The sequence below is a fragment of the Candoia aspera genome, chromosome 18, assembly GCF_035149785.1.
Source record: "Candoia aspera isolate rCanAsp1 chromosome 18, rCanAsp1.hap2, whole genome shotgun sequence".
NCBI classification, from domain to species: domain Eukaryota; kingdom Metazoa; phylum Chordata; class Lepidosauria; order Squamata; family Boidae; genus Candoia; species Candoia aspera.
The window spans coordinates 2,492,881-2,512,327 of record NC_086170.1 but is presented as its reverse complement, the minus strand read 5'-3'; the positions used below and the strand labels follow the sequence as shown (position 1 = coordinate 2,512,327).

General features: G+C 44.7%; 3 protein-coding genes across 3 annotated transcripts in view; 2 read left to right on the top strand and 1 right to left on the bottom strand.

The window, feature by feature from the left end:
• LZIC (leucine zipper and CTNNBIP1 domain containing) overlaps nt 1-19,447 on the bottom strand; it is a 382,321-nt gene that overhangs the window by 153,615 nt on the left and 209,259 nt on the right. The window lies entirely within an intron of this gene.
• Nucleotides 1,467-9,481, top strand: PGD (phosphogluconate dehydrogenase). Its single transcript, XM_063317368.1, has 12 exons — nt 1,467-1,542; nt 2,234-2,413; nt 3,498-3,563; nt 4,054-4,172; nt 4,297-4,366; nt 4,976-5,110; nt 5,412-5,601; nt 6,260-6,390; nt 7,039-7,172; nt 7,918-8,017; nt 8,096-8,218; nt 9,154-9,481. Exons 1-12 carry the CDS (start codon nt 1,498-1,500, stop codon nt 9,271-9,273), a joined length of 1,413 nt encoding a protein of 470 aa, XP_063173438.1. The 5' UTR covers nt 1,467-1,497; the 3' UTR covers nt 9,274-9,481.
• Nucleotides 10,573-18,935, top strand: CENPS (centromere protein S). The gene is made up of 5 exons (XM_063317372.1): nt 10,573-10,678; nt 11,419-11,542; nt 12,663-12,696; nt 15,558-15,624; nt 18,365-18,935. Exons 1-5 carry the CDS (start codon nt 10,661-10,663, stop codon nt 18,518-18,520), a joined length of 399 nt encoding a protein of 132 aa, XP_063173442.1. The 5' UTR covers nt 10,573-10,660; the 3' UTR covers nt 18,521-18,935.

Here is a 19,447-nt window from a genome sequence, read left to right as displayed (position 1 = left end):
TCAGACCAGTTTTTTTTCCTCACAAGATTGCCATGACGGCCAAATCTTGGCTTGGTTTAGACACCAGACAAAGCCAGACTCTGGCTTGGTTGGGCTTGGCACATGTGGGGCCTCAGCCAGCGTGGATCATCAGCCATGGTTTGGGTGGCTTGGTGATGCAGGTGTTGAGTTGAGGCCTACTCCACAAACCTGGTTAAGCTGAGGGGAAAATGTGGCCAGGATTGGCAAGAATGGAGAGGAACTGAAAGGGGATTATTTTAGAGGAAACACCAACAGTTTCCTGTAGAATCAGAAGATCGGTGTTTGACCTTTAGAAAGCAAGGAACAGGGTGGAAAATTAACTTTTCCCTTACTTTGAGAGAACATGATTGGAAGGAGATTTCAGGCAGACCCAAGAAAGCCCTTCTTTGCACATACTGAGCCTGTGGAACTCCTTGCCACAAGGCATCGTAATGGCTGCTCTCTTGCGGGGACTGGGGCAGCAGGCCTCTGAATGCCCATTGGCCTCATCCTCCGCGCCCCAGAGATGTTGGGCTGGCCTTGTGAACACTCAAGGTTGATTCCTGAACTGATCCATTTAGGCCTCTGGACTAAATCGGGTTAAGATCTAGAGAGGGAGGGAAGAAATGCCAGCATTGCCCAAGCAGGGAAGGTGGGGTGGGCAGGAAAGTTTCCACACACAAAAATCCAAGTGGTTTTCTTGATTTCTGAGCTCAAAGGATACTTTAGCCACTGCAAACATCTCCTTTGCTTCTGGGGATTTCTGCCTGCAATTGTTTCCATCGCCTCCTCGATTTCTAAAGCCTGTCAGTTCATGCAGGACCACGCAGCCACCCATCTCTTCCTTGGCACTTCAGGCAGGGTGCCAGGGCTGGAGAGAGAGAGAAACAAGCTGGGTTAAGAAATCCAATTTACTTCCTGATTCCTCTTCGTGGCAAGGCTCTGTCGTAACCCCATCCCCGCCTTCTGGAGGTTTGAGCAGTTGACAAAAGAGACTCACACCCTGCCTGGCTTTGAACTGCTTCTTATGGATATTCCCATTTTTTTCTCTGCACTCAGTCCAACCTTTGGGGCCTCACAAGTCCCTCTGATGAAACTTGGTTGGTTGGGCCTCGTGTGTTACCCCCTTTGTGGCTTGTAAGACACGATCCGTGGTTTAGCGTGGGGTTAGGGTCAGGGTTGATGTGGGAAGCCTGTGTAATATAATATATACTTATAATATCCATATAAGATGGACTGATGTATTACAGACACTTTCTGGGCATCTTGCAGAGGGTTGGAAGGATAATTTACTAATAATTTGCTAACGATGCCAGTGCTACCCAGTGGTTCCCTTTGTAGCTGGGCTTACTTGCTTGAGTAACCTAAGGGCATTTCACGGGCTGCCTGCCACAGCAGGATGAGAACCCTTTTTTTTTCCAACTGAATTGCCCTCTAAACATCTTTCCTATGCTGCTTCTTTGCAGGGCAGATATTGCCTTGATCGGCTTGGCCGTCATGGGCCAGAATCTCATCCTCAACATGAATGATCATGGTTTTGTGGTGAGTAAACCTTGAGTTGCACAGATTCAGTGCAAAATTATCTGCGAGGGGCAGAAGCTGGACATCTCTCAGGCCAGATGTCTGTGAAACGTGGCTTCGGAAACCTGTTGTGACACATTCCGCAACAAGTTATTAATTATTTTATAAAGTGCTTTTCCTTCTGCGCTTAAAAAAAACAGAGATTGTAGCTTTTGGTTTTAGGCATCTGATAGCATTGTTGTGGCCCTATTAAAGAATATAAAACACGAAAATCAATAATCACTCGCCGATAGGCTTTATAATAAACTGGCTACTGTTTAAGAAAAATGAGGAGGAAAAGGTTTAAACAAGGATTTCTCTTGTTTTCTCCTCTTGTAATACTTATCCGCAAAACGTAGCTTGACTCCCTTCCTCGAGATCATCTCCTCAGTCAATTGGTCTGCAGATGAGTCTGCAGTGGGGTTGTGAAGCAGATGGTACATATTATGCAGAAAGTAATATTTTGTTTCTGCTTGATTAAGTAATAAGTAAATAACATTCAGGAAATAAGGAGTTTTTGGCCGGGGGAAAGGGAAGCTAGAAGAATGCAGCGGATTGGAAAGGCTTTCCTAGGCTGCAACGAGAAGGCTGGGAAAATAAACGTTTTAATAATTGCATTGCCGATGGATGTCCCGGTTTCCTCTCCAACGTCTTCTCGCCTTTCATTGCCCAGGTGTGTGCTTTTAACCGGACAGTCTCCAAGGTGGACGATTTCCTTGCCAACGAGGCCAAGGGGACCAAAGTGATCGGGGCTCATTCCTTGGAAGAAATGGTCGCCAAGCTGAAAAAGCCCCGCCGTGTCATGCTGCTGGTGAAGGCCGGAAGCGCGGTGGACGACTTCATCAACAAGCTGGTGAGGAGACCCCTCTGGCCCTTCAGACTCTGGCTTGGCCTTGATAAACCCAGCAAGTAAACAGGGGCTGCGTAGCAGCGGCCGGCCGAGGCTGCGTGGACACGTTGGGCTCAGCCGTTGTGGTTTGTGGTATCGTGGTTTTCTAAGCCTGACAACTTCCCCCTACTCTGCCCCTGATGCTCCCTGTCACACTCCTTTATTGCCCGATCCATGGAGTTGCCGTCATTTGCCGTTATATCCATACAGGAAGAGGGTTGTCTGTCCCCAGCTAGACATGGTAGAAGCTTATGGACGACATGCCATCAGATCACGGTCGACTCTTAGCAACCTTGCGGATCTATTTTCTCCACGAGGATCTGTCCCCAACTTGGTCTTTCAGGTCTTCTAATGATGCCCCCGCCGCCCACCTCCCCCTTGCTGCTGGTTCTCCTCTTCTTCACTTTCCCTCCACCTTTTCCAGCAGTCGAGCCTTCTCCAGAGAGCTGGGTCTTCGCATCACGTGTCCAGAGTAGGATTATTTGAGCCTGGTCATTGGTGCCTTGAATGAGGACTCTGAATTAATTTGTTCTGTGGTTCCTTTTCTTGGCCATCCACAGTATTCCCAGGAGCCTTCTCCAGCACAAAAATGCAAAAGCGTTGCCTCTCTTTCCATTTCACAATAATTATGTGGAAATTTAACCTCTGCTTTCTGTGTTTTCTCAGCCATTGTGGGGCTTCATCTCTTCTCTTTGATGTGAACTTTTCTTTTTCACCTGTTTTCTTCTCAAGCTCCAGGTCATTGCCCTTCGTTGGGCAAGATGAGAAATCCAGATGTTTAACTACCGCAAGGACGTTTGGGCAGGATTGCTGAATTAGGTGGGATTAGTAGTCCAAATCCCAGTGCTGTTCAAGGGATTCTCAGAGGCATTTATCTGCATCCTGATGAGCACGTCCTTTGGCTTGGAACAGAGCCTCCATAGTCCGAGGCACTAAAGCTGTATGCCAGGGGTCAAATAGCAAGTGACTGATTGGCTGCGGTGGGAACCGCCTGCTTCTATGGCGGGTCCTTTGCTGAGCAACAACGTTTTCCTTCTTGTGTCTTCAGGTGCCGCTGCTGTGTCGTGGGGACATCATCATTGATGGAGGAAATTCAGAATACAGAGATACTACGGTAGGTTTCTGCTAGCTGACGCTTCCTCCGAGGAGCACAAAATGGGCCTTGGGGAGGAAACCCTTCTCAGAAACGATCCTGCACCCTAGGCTGATTTCCCTTGAAAAATACCAAATTGCTCCGAGTCTGCTTCAAAACTCTTGCGCTGACGAGCTCGGGGCCCTGTTGGACAAGCCCAGCTCTGCTAAGCCAAGCTCGGGAAATTCTGGATATGCTTGGAATTTCAGCGGTTTTCCTTTTTCTAGCAAAAGTTTCCTCTTTTTAAGAGAAGTTTCTGTTCCTCAGGTGCCCCCCCCCCCCCCGGCTTCCAGGGATGTGGAGGACGAGCGGGATTTCAGCCACCTGTCCCCGGTCCAGAAACTCTGTCTGTGGTTTAGTGGGAGAGATGCTTAATTCTGAGTGAGGAACGTGAGCTTATTTTCCCCTGCAACCCGCTCTTTGCAGAAGGACTCATTTTTCCCCTCTCTGCCCCTTTTTTCTCCCCCTTTAGAGACGCTGCAAGGAACTCAAGGAAAAAGGCTTGTTGTTTGTGGGAAGCGGGGTGAGCGGGGGTGAAGAAGGGGCCCGTTACGGACCATCCCTTATGCCCGGCGGAGCAAAAGAAGCATGGTACGTGTTTCATATGGTCATGATAACTATTCCCCCGTCCTTCATCCTGAGGCTGCCGGGAATTAGATGCTGGCAGGAGTTGGATGCATTTTGCAAACGTTTTTCCCTATCTCCTTCTTTGCAGGCCTCACATCAAGACAATATTTCAGAGCATCGCGGCCAAAGTAGGGACCGGAGAACCGTGTTGTGACTGGGTGAGTCTGGCAGATGCAAAAGGGGACCCTCTCAGAGGGCTGTTGCCGTTCAGAAAGATGGAGCTCCAGATGTAGGCCTTGGGGAGCTCTGATCTAGAAACTCAGATCAAAATAATATGTTGCTCCTGACCTTAGACCCTTTCCTGCCGAAACGCTTGGAGCACTTCATATTTCATAATCCTGCCATACAACCTAAGAGGGCATGTTAGAAAAGGGAAGTGGATGAGGACAGCCCAGAAAAAGAAACATGGTCACCTCTGGAGCTTTGACTTAGAGTAATGTTAGGTGAAAGGGTTTGTGGATGAAAGTCAAGCCTAGGAGCAGGGAAGTCACATGGTCCTGTGTCCCAGCTTGACTTTAGAGCAGGACGTCTCCCGTTCACCTCGTTTTTTTCAGCAGGATTGAATTTCTGCAAGATGGAGAGCTTTGCTGAAAAAGGGAAAAAGCTTCACGCTTGGTCAGAAGCATCTCTGGATTGCAAAATCCAACTGACTTGGGTGTGGCTGGTGCTCTCAGGGTTGATCCAATTCTTAAACTTGTACCCTCTTAACGAGCAGGTCCAGAGCTGGGCAAATTATGACGTGGGCCCTTTTCCACTGTGCCCAACAGGTGGGAGATGAGGGGTCTGGACATTTTGTGAAGATGGTACATAACGGGATTGAGTATGGTGACATGCAGTTGATCTGTGAGGCTTACCACCTCATGAAAGATGTGCTGGGCATGGACCATGATGAGATGGCCAAGGTGAGTCTCTGGAACAGAGCAAGGGGTGTTGTAAAATCTGGGTGACTTGGTTAGAGGGAGACCATTCTGAAATGAGATGGATGGAAGGATCGATTGATTATGGTCATAAACCAGCATCTCATTTCTACAATAGATTAATTGATCAATTATGATCATATCAGGTACTTAGATCCCCCAACTTAATTAGGCAATCTGTTTTCCACAAGGGAACTGGTGGTAGGCACAGTGATGGGAGGGGTTTTCCTTGGGCCCAGCGCATGGAGGGATTGACTCCCCCTCCCATCCCCTCCCTTGTTCCCAGGTGTTTCAGGACTGGAATAAGACAGAGCTGGATTCCTTCCTGATTGAAATCACAGCCGACATCTTGAAGTTCCGCGACGCTGACGGAAAACACTTGCTTCCTAAAATCAGGGACAGTGCTGGGCAGAAAGGAACTGGGAAATGGACAGCGATTTCTGCTCTGGAATATGGTGTTCCTGTTACTCTTATAGGTAACACACCTTCTTGGCTGCCTATTTACCGTTCTTGTAAAACTTCTAGGAGATCTCCTCATTCTTGGGCGGTCAAGGAAGATTCCTATGAACTTTTAAATCTTCCTCCGATTAACACTGCACCCTTCTTTTCTCTTTGAGACACTCCCACTCTTTTAGAATTGTATCTGGTTCTTTCTCTCCCCCTCCCTGCATCAAAATACTTTCAAAAGCATTCAGGTCTGCTCGATAAGGCAATGCTTTTCTTTGGAGAAGCCAGGCTGCCAAATAGGTGAATTTCTGTTGGGTTCGCTCCACCTGTTATCAGCATGACTTGCAACTTCCTGAAAAAGCTGATTCATTCATCTTCTGCAAAGGAGTATAAAGCGAGATTTTTCCTTTTGCTGCAACGGCATAGCTGCTCGTCTGGAAATGAATCTGAAAATAAGTCTGGGTTTAACAAGAAAGCACATTTGTTATTGGCTGAAGTTTGATTCTGCAGCTCAGTTGCATTTCATTTCCTGTTATGTGAAGTTTCATGGTTTTCCTTATGAGAGTAATTGGAATTCTTTTTGAAACACGCCTCTGTTCTGTTTGAAATTGCCTTTGGTACGTGCTGTGGAGTTTTGGTCTTTAACACGGAGCGGTCAGGGATAATCTGCCTTTTTTCCACCAAAAGGGGAGGCTGTTTTTGCCCGGTGCTTGTCTTCGCTCAAGGACGAAAGGATGCAAGCCAGCAAACTTTTGAGTGGTCCCAAAGTGCCGCCGTTCAGCGGGAATAAGGCAGCATTTCTGGAGGACATCCGCCAAGTGAGTGCGCTGCCTTTCCCATCGGTGGGCGCAATCCCTGGCTGGGGTTTTGGTTTTCATCAAAATGGGTATAACAGAGACTTCTCCTGAGGCCCAGACCAGACCAGCCTTCCTCTGTATGGCTCTCTCCATAACTCCGTGATTGTGCTGAAAGTTGTAGACGTATTGCATCACAGCGGCAGAACTCTGGACGACCATGAGATGCCGATAATGAGAAGTTTCTGCAACTCTCTGCTGCCATCTAGTGATAGACTGTGTATGGTACTGAATCACGTTGGGGAAAGCTGGTCTGTGGATCAGTAAGATGTTTCGTTTCCTAGATCAAACCTTTTTATGATCTCAGGACTCCCCAGACCTAGCCTTTGCTGAGTTCCTTCTAAATGTTGGTCTGCCATCACACTGAATCATAACATGGCTAGCTTGTGGTTTTGTTTTTTTTTAATTTAGCCTGATTTGTGAACTTCTCCATTATATCTTCGTAAGACATGCAAGCTTGGCACTGATAGTTTGCTCAGCAAACTGTGGTTAGTCAGAATCAAAGTCCTTTATTTTGGTTATGGATCAGTCCTGCAAAGCACGGTTTAAAATACATCGTGGTTAGTATAATGTATGCATGCCGTTCCCTAACTTGTGATGTCCTTCATCCAGGCCCTCTATGCTTCCAAGATCATTTCCTACGCCCAGGGCTTCATGTTACTGAGGCAGGCCGCCAAGGAGTTTGGCTGGACCCTAAATTATGGCGCCATTGCGCTGATGTGGCGTGGAGGCTGCATCATCCGGAGGTGAGCCAGAAACAGAAAAGCCGTTGAAGGGTGCATGTTCAGCAGCAAAAGCTCTGAGTGCAACTCACAGTAGCCACTCCAGTCAAACGTTCTGGAAGCGTGGTCAAGACGGTGCCAAAGCCATCCCACAAGGGTTAAAGAAAAGCAAAGATCAAACATGGCCAGATAGAACATGGCAGATGTTCCCTTTCCGAAAATTGCTGCTTTCAAAATCCTAGTCCTTAGGGCCGCCAAAATATTCTTAAGCACACAGCATTAACTTTGGGCGACATCCAGATCAGTAGTGATCCCAGAAAGGAATATACAAATCCAGGAACAGGTTCTATAACAATATACACAACATATTTTTTTTTAATTAGCACAACATTGTTCCCTAGCTATGGCCCAGAATCAGTTCCAGGGTTTTCCATTTTGTGTTGGCACTGAAGAATATGGGCTGTCCCTTGATTGAAATAAACCTTTGTTTGCTAATCATAGGAGCTCTGATGGCTTAAATGACCCAGAATTCTAAAGAGGAATGCATTTTAGATAAATTTTAGATAAAATTTGTAGCACAAAGCTTGGAACCGTAGCATTCTCTATGTTTACCTGGGTGTGAGTCCCACTGGATCTGGGAAAGTTTTTCTAGGTAGATACAGAGTTATACTTCTTGGGTTCTGTGTAATTTAGGATAATATTGGGATAATATCCTGATCTCTCCACCTTATTCATTTAAATATTTCTTAATTGTATATCTCCTGGGCAGCGTTTTCCTGGGCAAAATCAAAGAAGCTTTTGATCGAACCCCCGACCTCCAAAATTTACTACTAGATGACTTCTTTAAAACGGCAGTGGAGAATTGTCAGGTACGTAACTTCTGTCCTAGAAGGACGAATAACCTTGCCCAGAAAATTAATTTTTCTCCGCCTCTGTCTTTTCCCAAGGATTCGTGGCGACGTACAGTCAGCACCGGTGTCCAGCTGGGAATCCCGATGCCCTGCTTCACCACAGCACTCGCGTTTTATGACGGGTACAGACACGGCACTTTGCCCGCTAACCTGATTCAGGTAAGTCACGATGGCGACTGATCTGAAACTCACCTTGCTGCCCTGTGACTTTTCCTCCCTGAACTACGGTTTGTTTGCAGCTGAATCCCAGCTTAACTCTGATCCTAACTAAAAGTGTAACTGGATTTTGGACAGTTCTGTTTTCTTGGTTTGCAGTGTGTCTTTGTGGGTCTTACTTAACAACCGTTTGTGTAGTGATGGTTTGGACTTGCAGCGGTACTGGAAAAAACGACATGCCTGGTCCTTACACTTATGACCACTGCAGCATCCCCATGGTCACATGATCACAATTTGGCCAACCAGTTTGCATTTATGACCGTCACAGTGTCCCATGGTCATATGATCGCCATTTTCAACCTTCCTGGCCAGCTTCTGGCAAGCAAAATCAGTGGGGAATCACTTAACAACTATGTGGTTGGTTTAACATCTGCAGTGATTTGCTTAAACGACCGCTATAAAAAAAAAAGTCATAAAATTAGGTCAGATTCACTTAATGATCGCTTTGCTTAGCAACCAAAATTCTGGGCCTAATTATGGTCATTAAGTGAGGACTACCTGTTTTATCCTGAAGAAAAGGGAGAAACAATTGGTAAGGTCCCTTGTGATTTTGACACATTGGCTAGATTCCCAATTCGTGCTTTGTCTCAGCCATTGCTTGTTGTGCAAACCACAATAGTTGGATTCACACAGCACAATAAGCCTAGACCCACATTGGGGAAAGCTGCATAAACCATAGAACGTTCTCCAGAGGTGTGGACTTCAATTCCCAGAATTCCCCAGCCAGCTAAGAGTTCTGGGAATGGAAATCCACTTGTTTGGAAGCCACCGTGTGGCCAGTTTGGCTTGGCATGGTGGTTGTGTGAATGCAGTCCTGATCAGTATTAGCTCTTTGGTCATTTTTGCTGACCCAAAACATTGTACGTTCTCTCTCCTAGGCTCAGCGGGATTATTTTGGTGCCCACACCTATGAATTGTTGTCAGAACCGGGCAAATTCATCCACACCAACTGGACCGGGCACGGAGGGACCGTCTCATCTTCATCCTATAATGCCTAGGGGATGGAAACCCCACGTAGGCTTCGTATGCGGGGGGTGGTGGTCCTCCACGCCTTTGGGCATTTCCCGAGATGTCAAGTTTTAGGTTTTATTTTATTTTATTTCATATTTTTTTGTAAAGGTGTTCTTATGGTGTCTTGTGCAAAAGTCAGAATAAAGTAGACGAAATAAAATGAAATTCTGCTGAAATAAATACTTGTTTTCAACTTGTCCTTGCCCCATTGCGTGGATAAAAGCACCTTCTAATCACAGTAGTTTGGAAGAGGGCCCAAGGCTTTGAGGTCCAGAAGGAAGGATTAAGCCTGGCCAAAGGGCAGGGATGATGGGATTTGTAATTAGTTCTTCCACCCCTGGCTGGTTCCTTTTCGGTTAGCACATCAAGTCCTGTAATCTGGTCTTCAGCCCCCAAATTGCCCGGTTCAGCCCTCTGCAGACTCGTACGATTTGGTCTACAGTTCCCCATTTATCACCAGAGGTGGCCCAGGATGATGGGGGATGTAATGCCATCTCCTTTTTGCATGCTGACCCTGTTGAAAGGCATTACGTGGGTTCTTTAAGGCCTTGAAGAGGGAGGCTGGCGCCAAGTGGCCGGAGACTAGCTGACCATCAAAATTTGGAGAGAGAGCAGCTTTAAAAGAGATTTTATTTTGTTTACTTTTTGTTATTTTTTACTTTATATACTTTGTTTCCTTCTGTGTTCTTTTATTTACACTTTTATCCTTTATATTTTATCTTATTTCATATACATTTATTTACAATTTATTTTTTGTTTTTTCCGACATTTTATTTTACATTATATGCTTTCATTTACGCTTTTATCCTTTGTATTTTATTTCACATTCTTTCAGTCTTTCATTTACGCTTTTATCCTTTATATTTTAAAATTCTACATTCTTTCAATCTTTCATTTACACTTTTATCCTTTACATTTCCTTTTACATTCTTTTATTTACACTCTTTATAATTTCTTTTACATTCTTTTTTACTCTTTCATTCACACTTTCATCCTTCGTTTTATTCTACGTTTTTGTTTCATTCTGTATTACAGTAATTCATTTCCATGTTTATTTTCACTTTCTTCCATTTTTTTTTCCTTTTTCCATTTCACGTCGCTTTCGGGGCAGCCCCGCCCACCCCGCCGCTCGCCGCAGGTGGACCACAAGCCCAATCATCCCCTCTGCACACGGGGATTGTAGTCCGACCCTGGAGGGCGTCAGGTTGGGGCATGGCTGCCCCTCCTCAGGCCCCCTGGGGCCGCGGGGAGGAGGATAGGCTCTGTAGTCCAGCGCCTGGCGGCCCCGCCCCCTCACCCCGCCCTCAGCGCCGCCGCCGCCGCCGCCTCCTGAGGCGAGAAAAGGCGGGAAACGCGGCCGCCATTTTGGCCGCCATGGAAACGGAGGCGCAGGTATCCCTCTTTCTCTCCTCCCGCGCCCGGGGAAAGGGCGCCCCTGAGCATGTGCAGAGGGCGGGCGCGGCTGGCTGGCTGGCTGGCGGAGGGTCTCATTCTCCTTGGAGGGGGGGTGAAGACCGCTGCCCCCCCCGAGAGGGAAAGAGTGCCCCTGAGCACGTGCAGAGTGCCGCTTCTTGGGCTGCTGAAATATTCCATGAGACTCTTTGGGGGGGGGAGGAAGTGATGGCGGAGTGGGCCTCTGAGCATGCGCAAGCGGTCTGCCTTGGCTGGGGGGGAGGGAGGTGGTCCTGCCGCTGCAAAACGGGGCGTGGCCTTAGCCGCTTGCGACCATCCCGTGCCAAATGTCCCTTGAGCATGGACAGAGTGCTTTGGAGCCGAAACGTTGGGGTGGAGAGTTGTTGGAGTGACGTTTCCTTCCCTCTTCCTGTTGCTGCTGAGGGTGGGAGTGTTTTACTTATATATATGTGTGTGTATGTACACACAAATATATAGATAAGCTCAGGTATACATGCAGACACAGACACACAAATAGACACAATCCCCAATTCCTGATCTCTCCGTGTCCCCCCAGTTCTCCGATTTCTCAGTCAGCGGACTTTGGTGTCTGGCTCGACAGTCACACTTCCTTTATTTATTATTTCTTCAGCTTACACAGCTTGAAGGCCTGCTATGTTACGGACGCGCAAACGGGCGCATGAAGTAATTTTGCAACTTTTTTGCCTTGGTTTTCCTAGAGGTTGAAAGCGGCTTTCCATTACACCGTGGCCTGCCTGTGCAAAGAAGTTGCTGAAGATAAAGACATTTGCTTTAGCAGGCAGACCATCGCAGCCATTTCTGAGATCACCTTCAGGCAATGCGGTACTTTTCCTGATCTGTTCAGTTGTATTCCTCTAAAAAGGGACTGGGATTAGAGATGTCTTAGCGATAGGCCTTTTGCTTTCGCAGAATTCTGCAGAATCAGTCGAATCACCAGGCAAATGTGCCCTAGCACATTTAGCAGTTGCTTCAAACACTGCTTTCTGTGCAGAGGTGAGGTTTGGTTCAATACAGTGTTTGCTTTGAAGCAGAATTTTTAGTCCTTTTGAAGGTTAAGGAAACTTCTAAAAAATGTGGACATATCAGAGTGAGCTAGGTGTAAACAGGTCTCCAGGTACTCAAGTACTGTGAAGAGCCTGAATCCTGGCTGAAAAGCCAGACTGAAATCACACTGCGTGGTTCTGTCTATATTGATTTGGAAGAAAGTGCCACCACGTTCTATGGAAATAATAATAATACTTTGATTAACATGAGCGGGCAAAAGTATCCATAGCAAACCACCATGACACCGAAATACTTAAGAGTGTGTGGCAGTCATAAAACAACAGCTACCGTTATGTCCTTGCGTCCTGATGTCTGACGCGGATAGGCGAATCGTGGCATTTGCGTGATGATGTGCACATTTTATCGTCCTCCCCCATGGACGCTGGGTTTGATCTTTAAAATGTGCTTCAGGGCACCCAGGAGTGCAAACAGCATTTGGAATAGGGCAATCCGAGGAAAAGGTGGCAGCTGTTTTAAGGTGTTGCAGGTAAGTGCTATGTTCATGCTCCTGTGCACCCTCAAGCACCTTTCAGAGATCAAATCCAGAGTGTTTGGTTAATAAGTCCCAGACTTTTTGCTCAGAGTATTTATTCTTAGGGGTAAGCCCTTTTTCTTTCAGTTACCTTGTTCTCCTTGATACGCTGCCTTTAAATTTCCTGCAATCTTTTATCCGATCTCCCCTTAGCTTACAAAGCTACTTTAAAACCAGCGTAGCTTTCATCCCAGCCAAACTAACAAGCTGGGGTTGTTTAAAAATAAATATGTTTATGATAGTACTGGAGGTCAGATTACATTAAACATTGAGCATTTACCTGTAACTTCGTATGTTACCAGTTGAAACTGACTCTGCTTTTCAAGCGAAAAACATTTTAAGATGCTTTTTATTTTTCCTTTTCAGAAATGTTTGCACAGGACCTTGAAATGTTTGCCAAGTAAGTACTATGGAAAGAGGTAATATTAAAAATAGTCAACATGTATCTTTGTCTAATAAGACTTCTAGAAAAATATTATTGTTGCTTTTTCTGTTTTTCCTGGAAGCTACCTAAACTATTTCTTAAAATCTGCAGCATTGATTTGGTGTATGTGTGGTGGCTGGGAATTCTAATATTTGGTCTTCTGCATGGACAGTATTTCTTGAACCTGTTAAAGTTTCTTATATTTAAGCCTCCTATTCTTCTGAAACATTGATACTTGACTTTAAAACCAATTCTGGATCGTTTACCATATTTTTTTTTTACAGCTGCCAAATTTTGTGGTGCTATTTTATGAAGCTGTTTGACCTCGTTTTGCCACACACAAATTGCTAGAGGCGGTGACTTGCCATCTCTTGTTTAGAGTTGCAATTCTGGTTTTGCCTTCTTTGGGTTAGCAAGTATGCTAATCTCAGATATTTGTGCAGAAGTGGTGGCTGTGCTCTCACATCATACTTAACCATGGTTTGTTAAACAAGTTATAGCTAGCATATATTGCACCAAGTGAATAGCAGCCAAATCACATTGTAGCTTAGTGTGATGTGTGAATCCAGTCAGTACCTCACAGGAGATGTTGAGGACTTCGTTGCCAGTGGCTTTGAGTATACGAACCTATGGTTTTGAATGTCATATCAACATACTTACGGCACACTGTTAGCCAGCCCCTTGCTTTCATCCAGCTGGCTTTTAGCAGGGATGGTCTAAAATTAATTCTGACACTCTTTTCCAGTGCATTAATTGGCGTTTTATTTAACAACTACATTAAGTTACTTGTGTAACTGGTGCCAAGCTCTTGAGAAAAGGGTGGGCCAAGAAGGGAGCTGGTTAATTAACTGAAGGGAGCATGCTTTCATGTTGTATTAGAAGTCAACAATTTTTTGCAGCAAAGTATCCTGTAGGCTTCAGTCTGGTAACTGTCTGATGCTTGGACTGGTAGGTGTTCAAATCTTTTCTAATCTTTTAGCCCGGTTCAGACCTGTCCTCATCAATTCCAAGGCTCTTGTATATATCCGCCAAAGCCCCAGCCTGTTCTATTCTCCTCTACTTGCTTCTGGTAGAAAATTGCATATCTGTTCCTTTTGTTTAAAAACAGAAGACTGCCACAGGATCAGACCATCTACTTTAGTATCTGTTTCCAGCTGGTCACAATTTCATCCTTTTTTTTTTCCTTATCATTCCACTGACATTCTGCTTTTGTGTTCATTTTTCTGGGTTAATGAAAGGCAGTTTTCATTTTGCAAATTACAGTTCTAAATCAATGTCTTTATATAAGGGGCAAATGTTTTAATATATAAATCAAGCAGGACTTGAATGACGCACAGAGAACCTGGTTTTTAATAGCAAGTGGTATCTTCAGCTTTTGGGATTTTTTTCCCCCAAAGTTTGCTGCGATAATTCTCTCCTTCTCTCTCCTCTCACTTCCATTTATCATAATTTTATTTTAGAGTGTCGAGCATTGAAAAGTCAGATGAAACACTGTACCAGTAGATAGGAAATTATGTTTTTCAAGGCCTGCCCTTCCCTCAGTTTAAACCAAGTTGCTTGTATACGGGCGATCTTGGATGTTTCAAGGTCAGCACACGTCACTCCTTTGCTCCGCGAGCTGCACTGGGTGCCAGTCTGCTTCCGGGTTCAATTCAAGGTGTTGGTTATCACCTTTAAAGCCCTACATGGCACAGGTCCAGGTTACCTGAGGGACCGTCTCCTCCCCATCACATCAACCCACCCCACCCGGTTGTGCAGAGAGGGCATGCTATGGGCCCCATCTGCAAGAGAACTCCATCTGGCGGGGTCCAGGAGGCAGGCCTTCTCTGCGGCAGCTCCCGCCCTTTGGAACATCCTTCCCCCAGAGGTGAGGCTGGTTCCCTCCTGGACTTTAGAAAACAATTAAAGACCTGGTTTTGCCACCATGCCTGGGGCAGGAAGGAGAATAGTCACCTCTGGGGATGGCTAGTTTCCTAGGTTGGCCCTATTCAGCTTGCAGGTTATAGAGACCTTTTAGCCATCGGATTCCTATCATATTTATATTTTATCACGTATTGTATTTATTCTATTGTTTTATAGGGTTTTTATCTATGTTTTATTGTAAACCGCCCAGAGTCCCTTTTCTGGGGAGATGGGCGGCGATAAATTTGATAAATAAATAAATAAACCTTGCGTTTACACACACACACACACACACACACAGTGTGTGTGTGTGTGTGTGTGTGTATAAAAACAAAGAATATTTATAACCCACCCCAACCCTCACAGACTTTGAACAGTGAACAGAGAGCAGCTACGAACACAATACACAAAAAGAAAAGTAATACCATCAGTTCTCTTCGACTGGTAATACAGTTAGTTTCCTATCGTTATGGAAGGGAGTTACAGTGGGATAACTTAAGTTCCTCCACAGCGTGTCACTTTGCTACAGGAGCACGTTTCCTTTTGCACAGATGAACATCGAAATACGATTTCCTGCTGTTTGTCATTCAAACTCATACAGCTCAAGAAGGATTCTACTGCATGCTTTACTTGATGGGTAGATTCTCAATTTAGCCTTGAAAAGAAGTATAGGAGGGCTGGCAAAATCAGGACTCTCCCAGCCAAAGCAAGATCCCCGTGATATTTCAACGTAATCTAGTTGCCCTGTGTAAAAAGGTTCACTTTCTTAAGGTACCTAGCAGCTGCAGAAAAGGTTTGAACAAAAGATTCCATGTCAAACGATTTACACTTAAGCCATTTTTTTTGGGGGGGGGGGGTAGGATTTTAAGATTCGTTCGTTTCAGACCATCTTCCCGCAACCTTCTTGTGACCTGATCACTTGTTCCTTCTCCTAGGCATGGAAAACGGAGTACAATTAACGTTGAAGATGTGAAGCTTTTGGCTCGAAGGAGCAACTCATTGGTGAGATGGGATCCTTCCCCTTTTGGTACACTGTTTCACGTGGAAAGCCTTGTTTCTGTTTCTTCTAAACGTTGGGGGTTTCACAGCTTCCGCACCTACCAATCCAAACACCAATCGGTTACCTCACTGAAGCCTACGGGATACTTTGCTGCAAAAGATTGTTGACTTCTAATACAACATGAAAGCATGCTCTCTTCAGTTCATTAACCAGCTCCCTTCTTGGCCCACCCTTTTCTCAAGAGCTTGGCACCGGTTACACAAGTAACTTAATGTAGTTGTTAAATAAAATGCCAATTAATGCACTGAAACGGAGTGAACAGGAGTACCTGCGGACTAATGCAGAGAATGTAATAAAAACAATTGTTCCCCGGTATCGTTAGGCAGTGGCATCTCCAGACCAGGGCCAAAGCTGGCAAAATGGTGGTTGCAGCTTTGTAATTAAAGTGCTAGCCCTTGGTGACATTGCAATGGTGTGATTGTCGCTTTGCCTGTTTCTCTCTCTCTCTCTCACACACACACACACACACACATATACACACCCCACAGATGCTGCATTTGCATTACTGTCCTGGGGGACATATCTGTACAGGAACTTCTTGGCATCTTGGATTTAATTGTTTGAAATACTTCACTGCCTCTCAAATTGTGGAAGTTGCTAACAGGAGCATTGAAGGACCAGGACAGTGTTAGTCAGTGTGACGGTCTCGGCAGACACTGGAGCTCTGTTCCTCTAAGAGGTAATGGCACCTTACAGGCTGTTGTGCAGGCTTCTATGTACGAGAACTCATTTTATCAGAGGCGTAAAGGACTATCGCCAGCTAATATATATTCCTCTGTAGCACACTGAACACTACATACGGTTGCATGGAAATGTTATATTCCTGCATCCTGTAGCTTTAAGAAGAGAAGCCTCTTCTCATGTCTCTTCTCTTACTCATGGCCATCTTGGGCTTTAGAAATAGCCATGGAGTACATGTTGCTTGCTTGTCTGATGATCTGGTTGAAGCTGAAACGTACCGTTTCAGCGTACTGATCATGCAACGTTAATCATTGCTGAAAAGCACAATCTCCCCGTTTTGTCACGGCAGTTTATAAACGTAGAAGAAGAGCAGGCCTTTCAAAATCCAAGTAACTAAATTCTTTGTGGTAAATCCTACTCCAGCAATTTCACCCTGGACTCTCCCCCTGGCTTGACTTTATTTGAAGAATTGTGACTTTCGGGTCAGCCAGAATGGGTCCTGGGTGACTGAAGGGTTGGCACTTCAGTGCCTGCCAGAGATGAATGGCAGCCCCCTGACTACTTACTCTCCTCATTTCTACCTGCTTAGTAATGCAAACGCAAAGTCCCTTCTTTCCTGTGTTTGTTTTGTTTCCTAGTCTACAGCCCTAATTTTCATAACCCCCCAAAATGGAGGGCTGCAAATATCAGCGATGGTTTGGTACCTTTCATAGTACCTGGGATGGGTGGTGTCTGTATTTATGAATGAATGTGTGTGTGTGTGAGAGAGGGAGGCTGACATACTATATTTTGATAACCGATTCTCAAGTTGGCTGATGAGCACAAACACCTCTGCAGCATTTCACTCACAATATTCATTATGCATCATTTATAAAGTGCCCTATAAGCTACTTGATCTGCAGCCTCTCTCTCATCAAAAATAGAAATTCAGCTTCAAGTTCAGAGCCAGTGTTTCTGCTAATTTTAAATCCCATCAGGGCAAGCTTCTCTTCCTCACCATGCCGTATTTAGCTATTTTGAAGATGGGGGTGAAGCATTCAGCTGAGCTGTGTGTCCTTGAGCCAACAGCTGCAGGGCAGCTTAACTGAACATAGAACGGAAGAGCAAAATTCCTCCTCCAGTCCGTGCTCCAAAATTACAGCTGTATCGGAGCCACTTGGTTATAGTTGGTGAGTTTCTTTCTTACCAAGGATTTGGGGCAGAGGAATATCATCGAAGACAAAGGCCCAGAGCCTATACTGCAATCTGTCAAGGAGGATCAAATAATGTTTGATTCCTCCTCCTCCTCCTCTCCTTTCCCCCCTAAGACAGCAACATTTCTGCAAGTTAATTGAACAGTACATCTAACTAAAGTTGGAGAGCAAATTGGTTCTTTGTACAGCTATTTTGGCGCGGCACCATTTGATTGGACTATTGTATTTAAAGCTAAGTTTTGTTGAGAATATAGTGCCACATTATATCCTGATCGAACTCATTTGCCCATTTATTTGTACAGCAAATCAACTGGAAAGGGAAGAGAAGCTGTAGATACTCTAACACAAGAATCATGTAAAAAAGAGAAATAATAATGTATGAGTTGCCACAGACCAAATGGCTCCAATAAGCTGTTTTTTACACAGAAGAAAATTGAAACAAGATGCAGTCATCCTAACAACAGACTGCTGTAATTCGGCAGGAGAAACCTTTGAACAGCACTGACACTTTTTGAGGCATGTATTTGTAGTCAGATATTTAATGACTGACGCATCCAGTAGATTTTTTTATCTTGAACCACAGCTTGCCATTTATTTACCTTTTATCTTTCCAATATCATGAGCAGTTAGTTGCTGTTTTCTTAGACTTCGTATTGTCCAGGCCTGAGAAACCACGGGATGTCAGCCTGCCTACAGATCTTCATGTTACCTACTCCTTGGATGTGTTTGTGCGTTGGTACGTGTTCCTCTGGCTGCATGGCGAGCCTGTGCTACCGTAGGTGACTGACGACCTTCTCTGTATTTCTAGCTGAAGTATATTACTCAGAAGAGTGATGAGCTTTCTTTGAATAACCTGGAACAAAAAGAGAAAAAGAAAAAGAAATCAGCTGCCAGGAAAGGAAGAAATTCTAATGAGCTTGAAGAACCTGTGGCAATTGAGAAGGAAGATTCCAGCATGGCGTAAATCCCTCGTTCTTGCTGTGTCGGGGTGGTGGCCTCTCCTGTTCATTATGGAGTACCAGCCCTCGGGGTCTTCTGGCCTAGATTACAATTCTGTGTTTTTTTATTTAAGTAAGCACAATGTATTTGGAAAATAAAAGCATTAAACATTGGGAGAAGAAAAATGTATCTGAATGGGCAACTTTACTTTAAGAACCTTGAGATACTTTTTTTCTTTTTTAGAAGGAAATTGTCACTTATTAAATCCAGAGTTTATTTTATATAAATTATAGGTCAGCACAGGTATGCAGTTAATGAAAGAGCCATAAACTGGATGGTTTCATATTAAGCTTCATATTCTCAAGCTGTGTGTTTTTGGAAGGTGTGCATTTACTGCCATCTAAGACATAACAGTCCAGAGAAATTAAAAGAAATACAGTAAATCATGCTTCAGCTGAACCTACAATGTGGAAATACGAATTGTTTGGTTTTAATTAGAGGACTGTCCTTCAAGTAGGCCAAGTGAAGAAACAGACATGGCACAGATTTTGGGAATGCTATTTATTGTAGTAAGATAGAATAACAGAATCTTGAAAGCTTGGCAAAGTTTCTTTCTGTCCCATCTCATATTAAACAAAATGAAAGTGGGGTTATTTCAAGTTTCTTTCTCATGCTTCTGCTTTTCTTAGAGCATGTAATGTTTTCTCAGTTCCTTTTCTTAAGATCTTTCATGAGTTCCTTGCCCATTCTTAAAAATACCTTAGATATATTTTCACATTTGAATTGCACTGGATCATCCTAAATCTCTGCTTAGTTGAGCATCTTGCTGGAAAGGCCAGTTATTTGGTTCCTCAGCACCTAATGCTTCATTTTTCATATGACACTCAGCCACAGTTTTCAACCTGGGCTTTGTTGAACAAGACATTTGGCTTTCTTTGCGCTTAAGAAAATC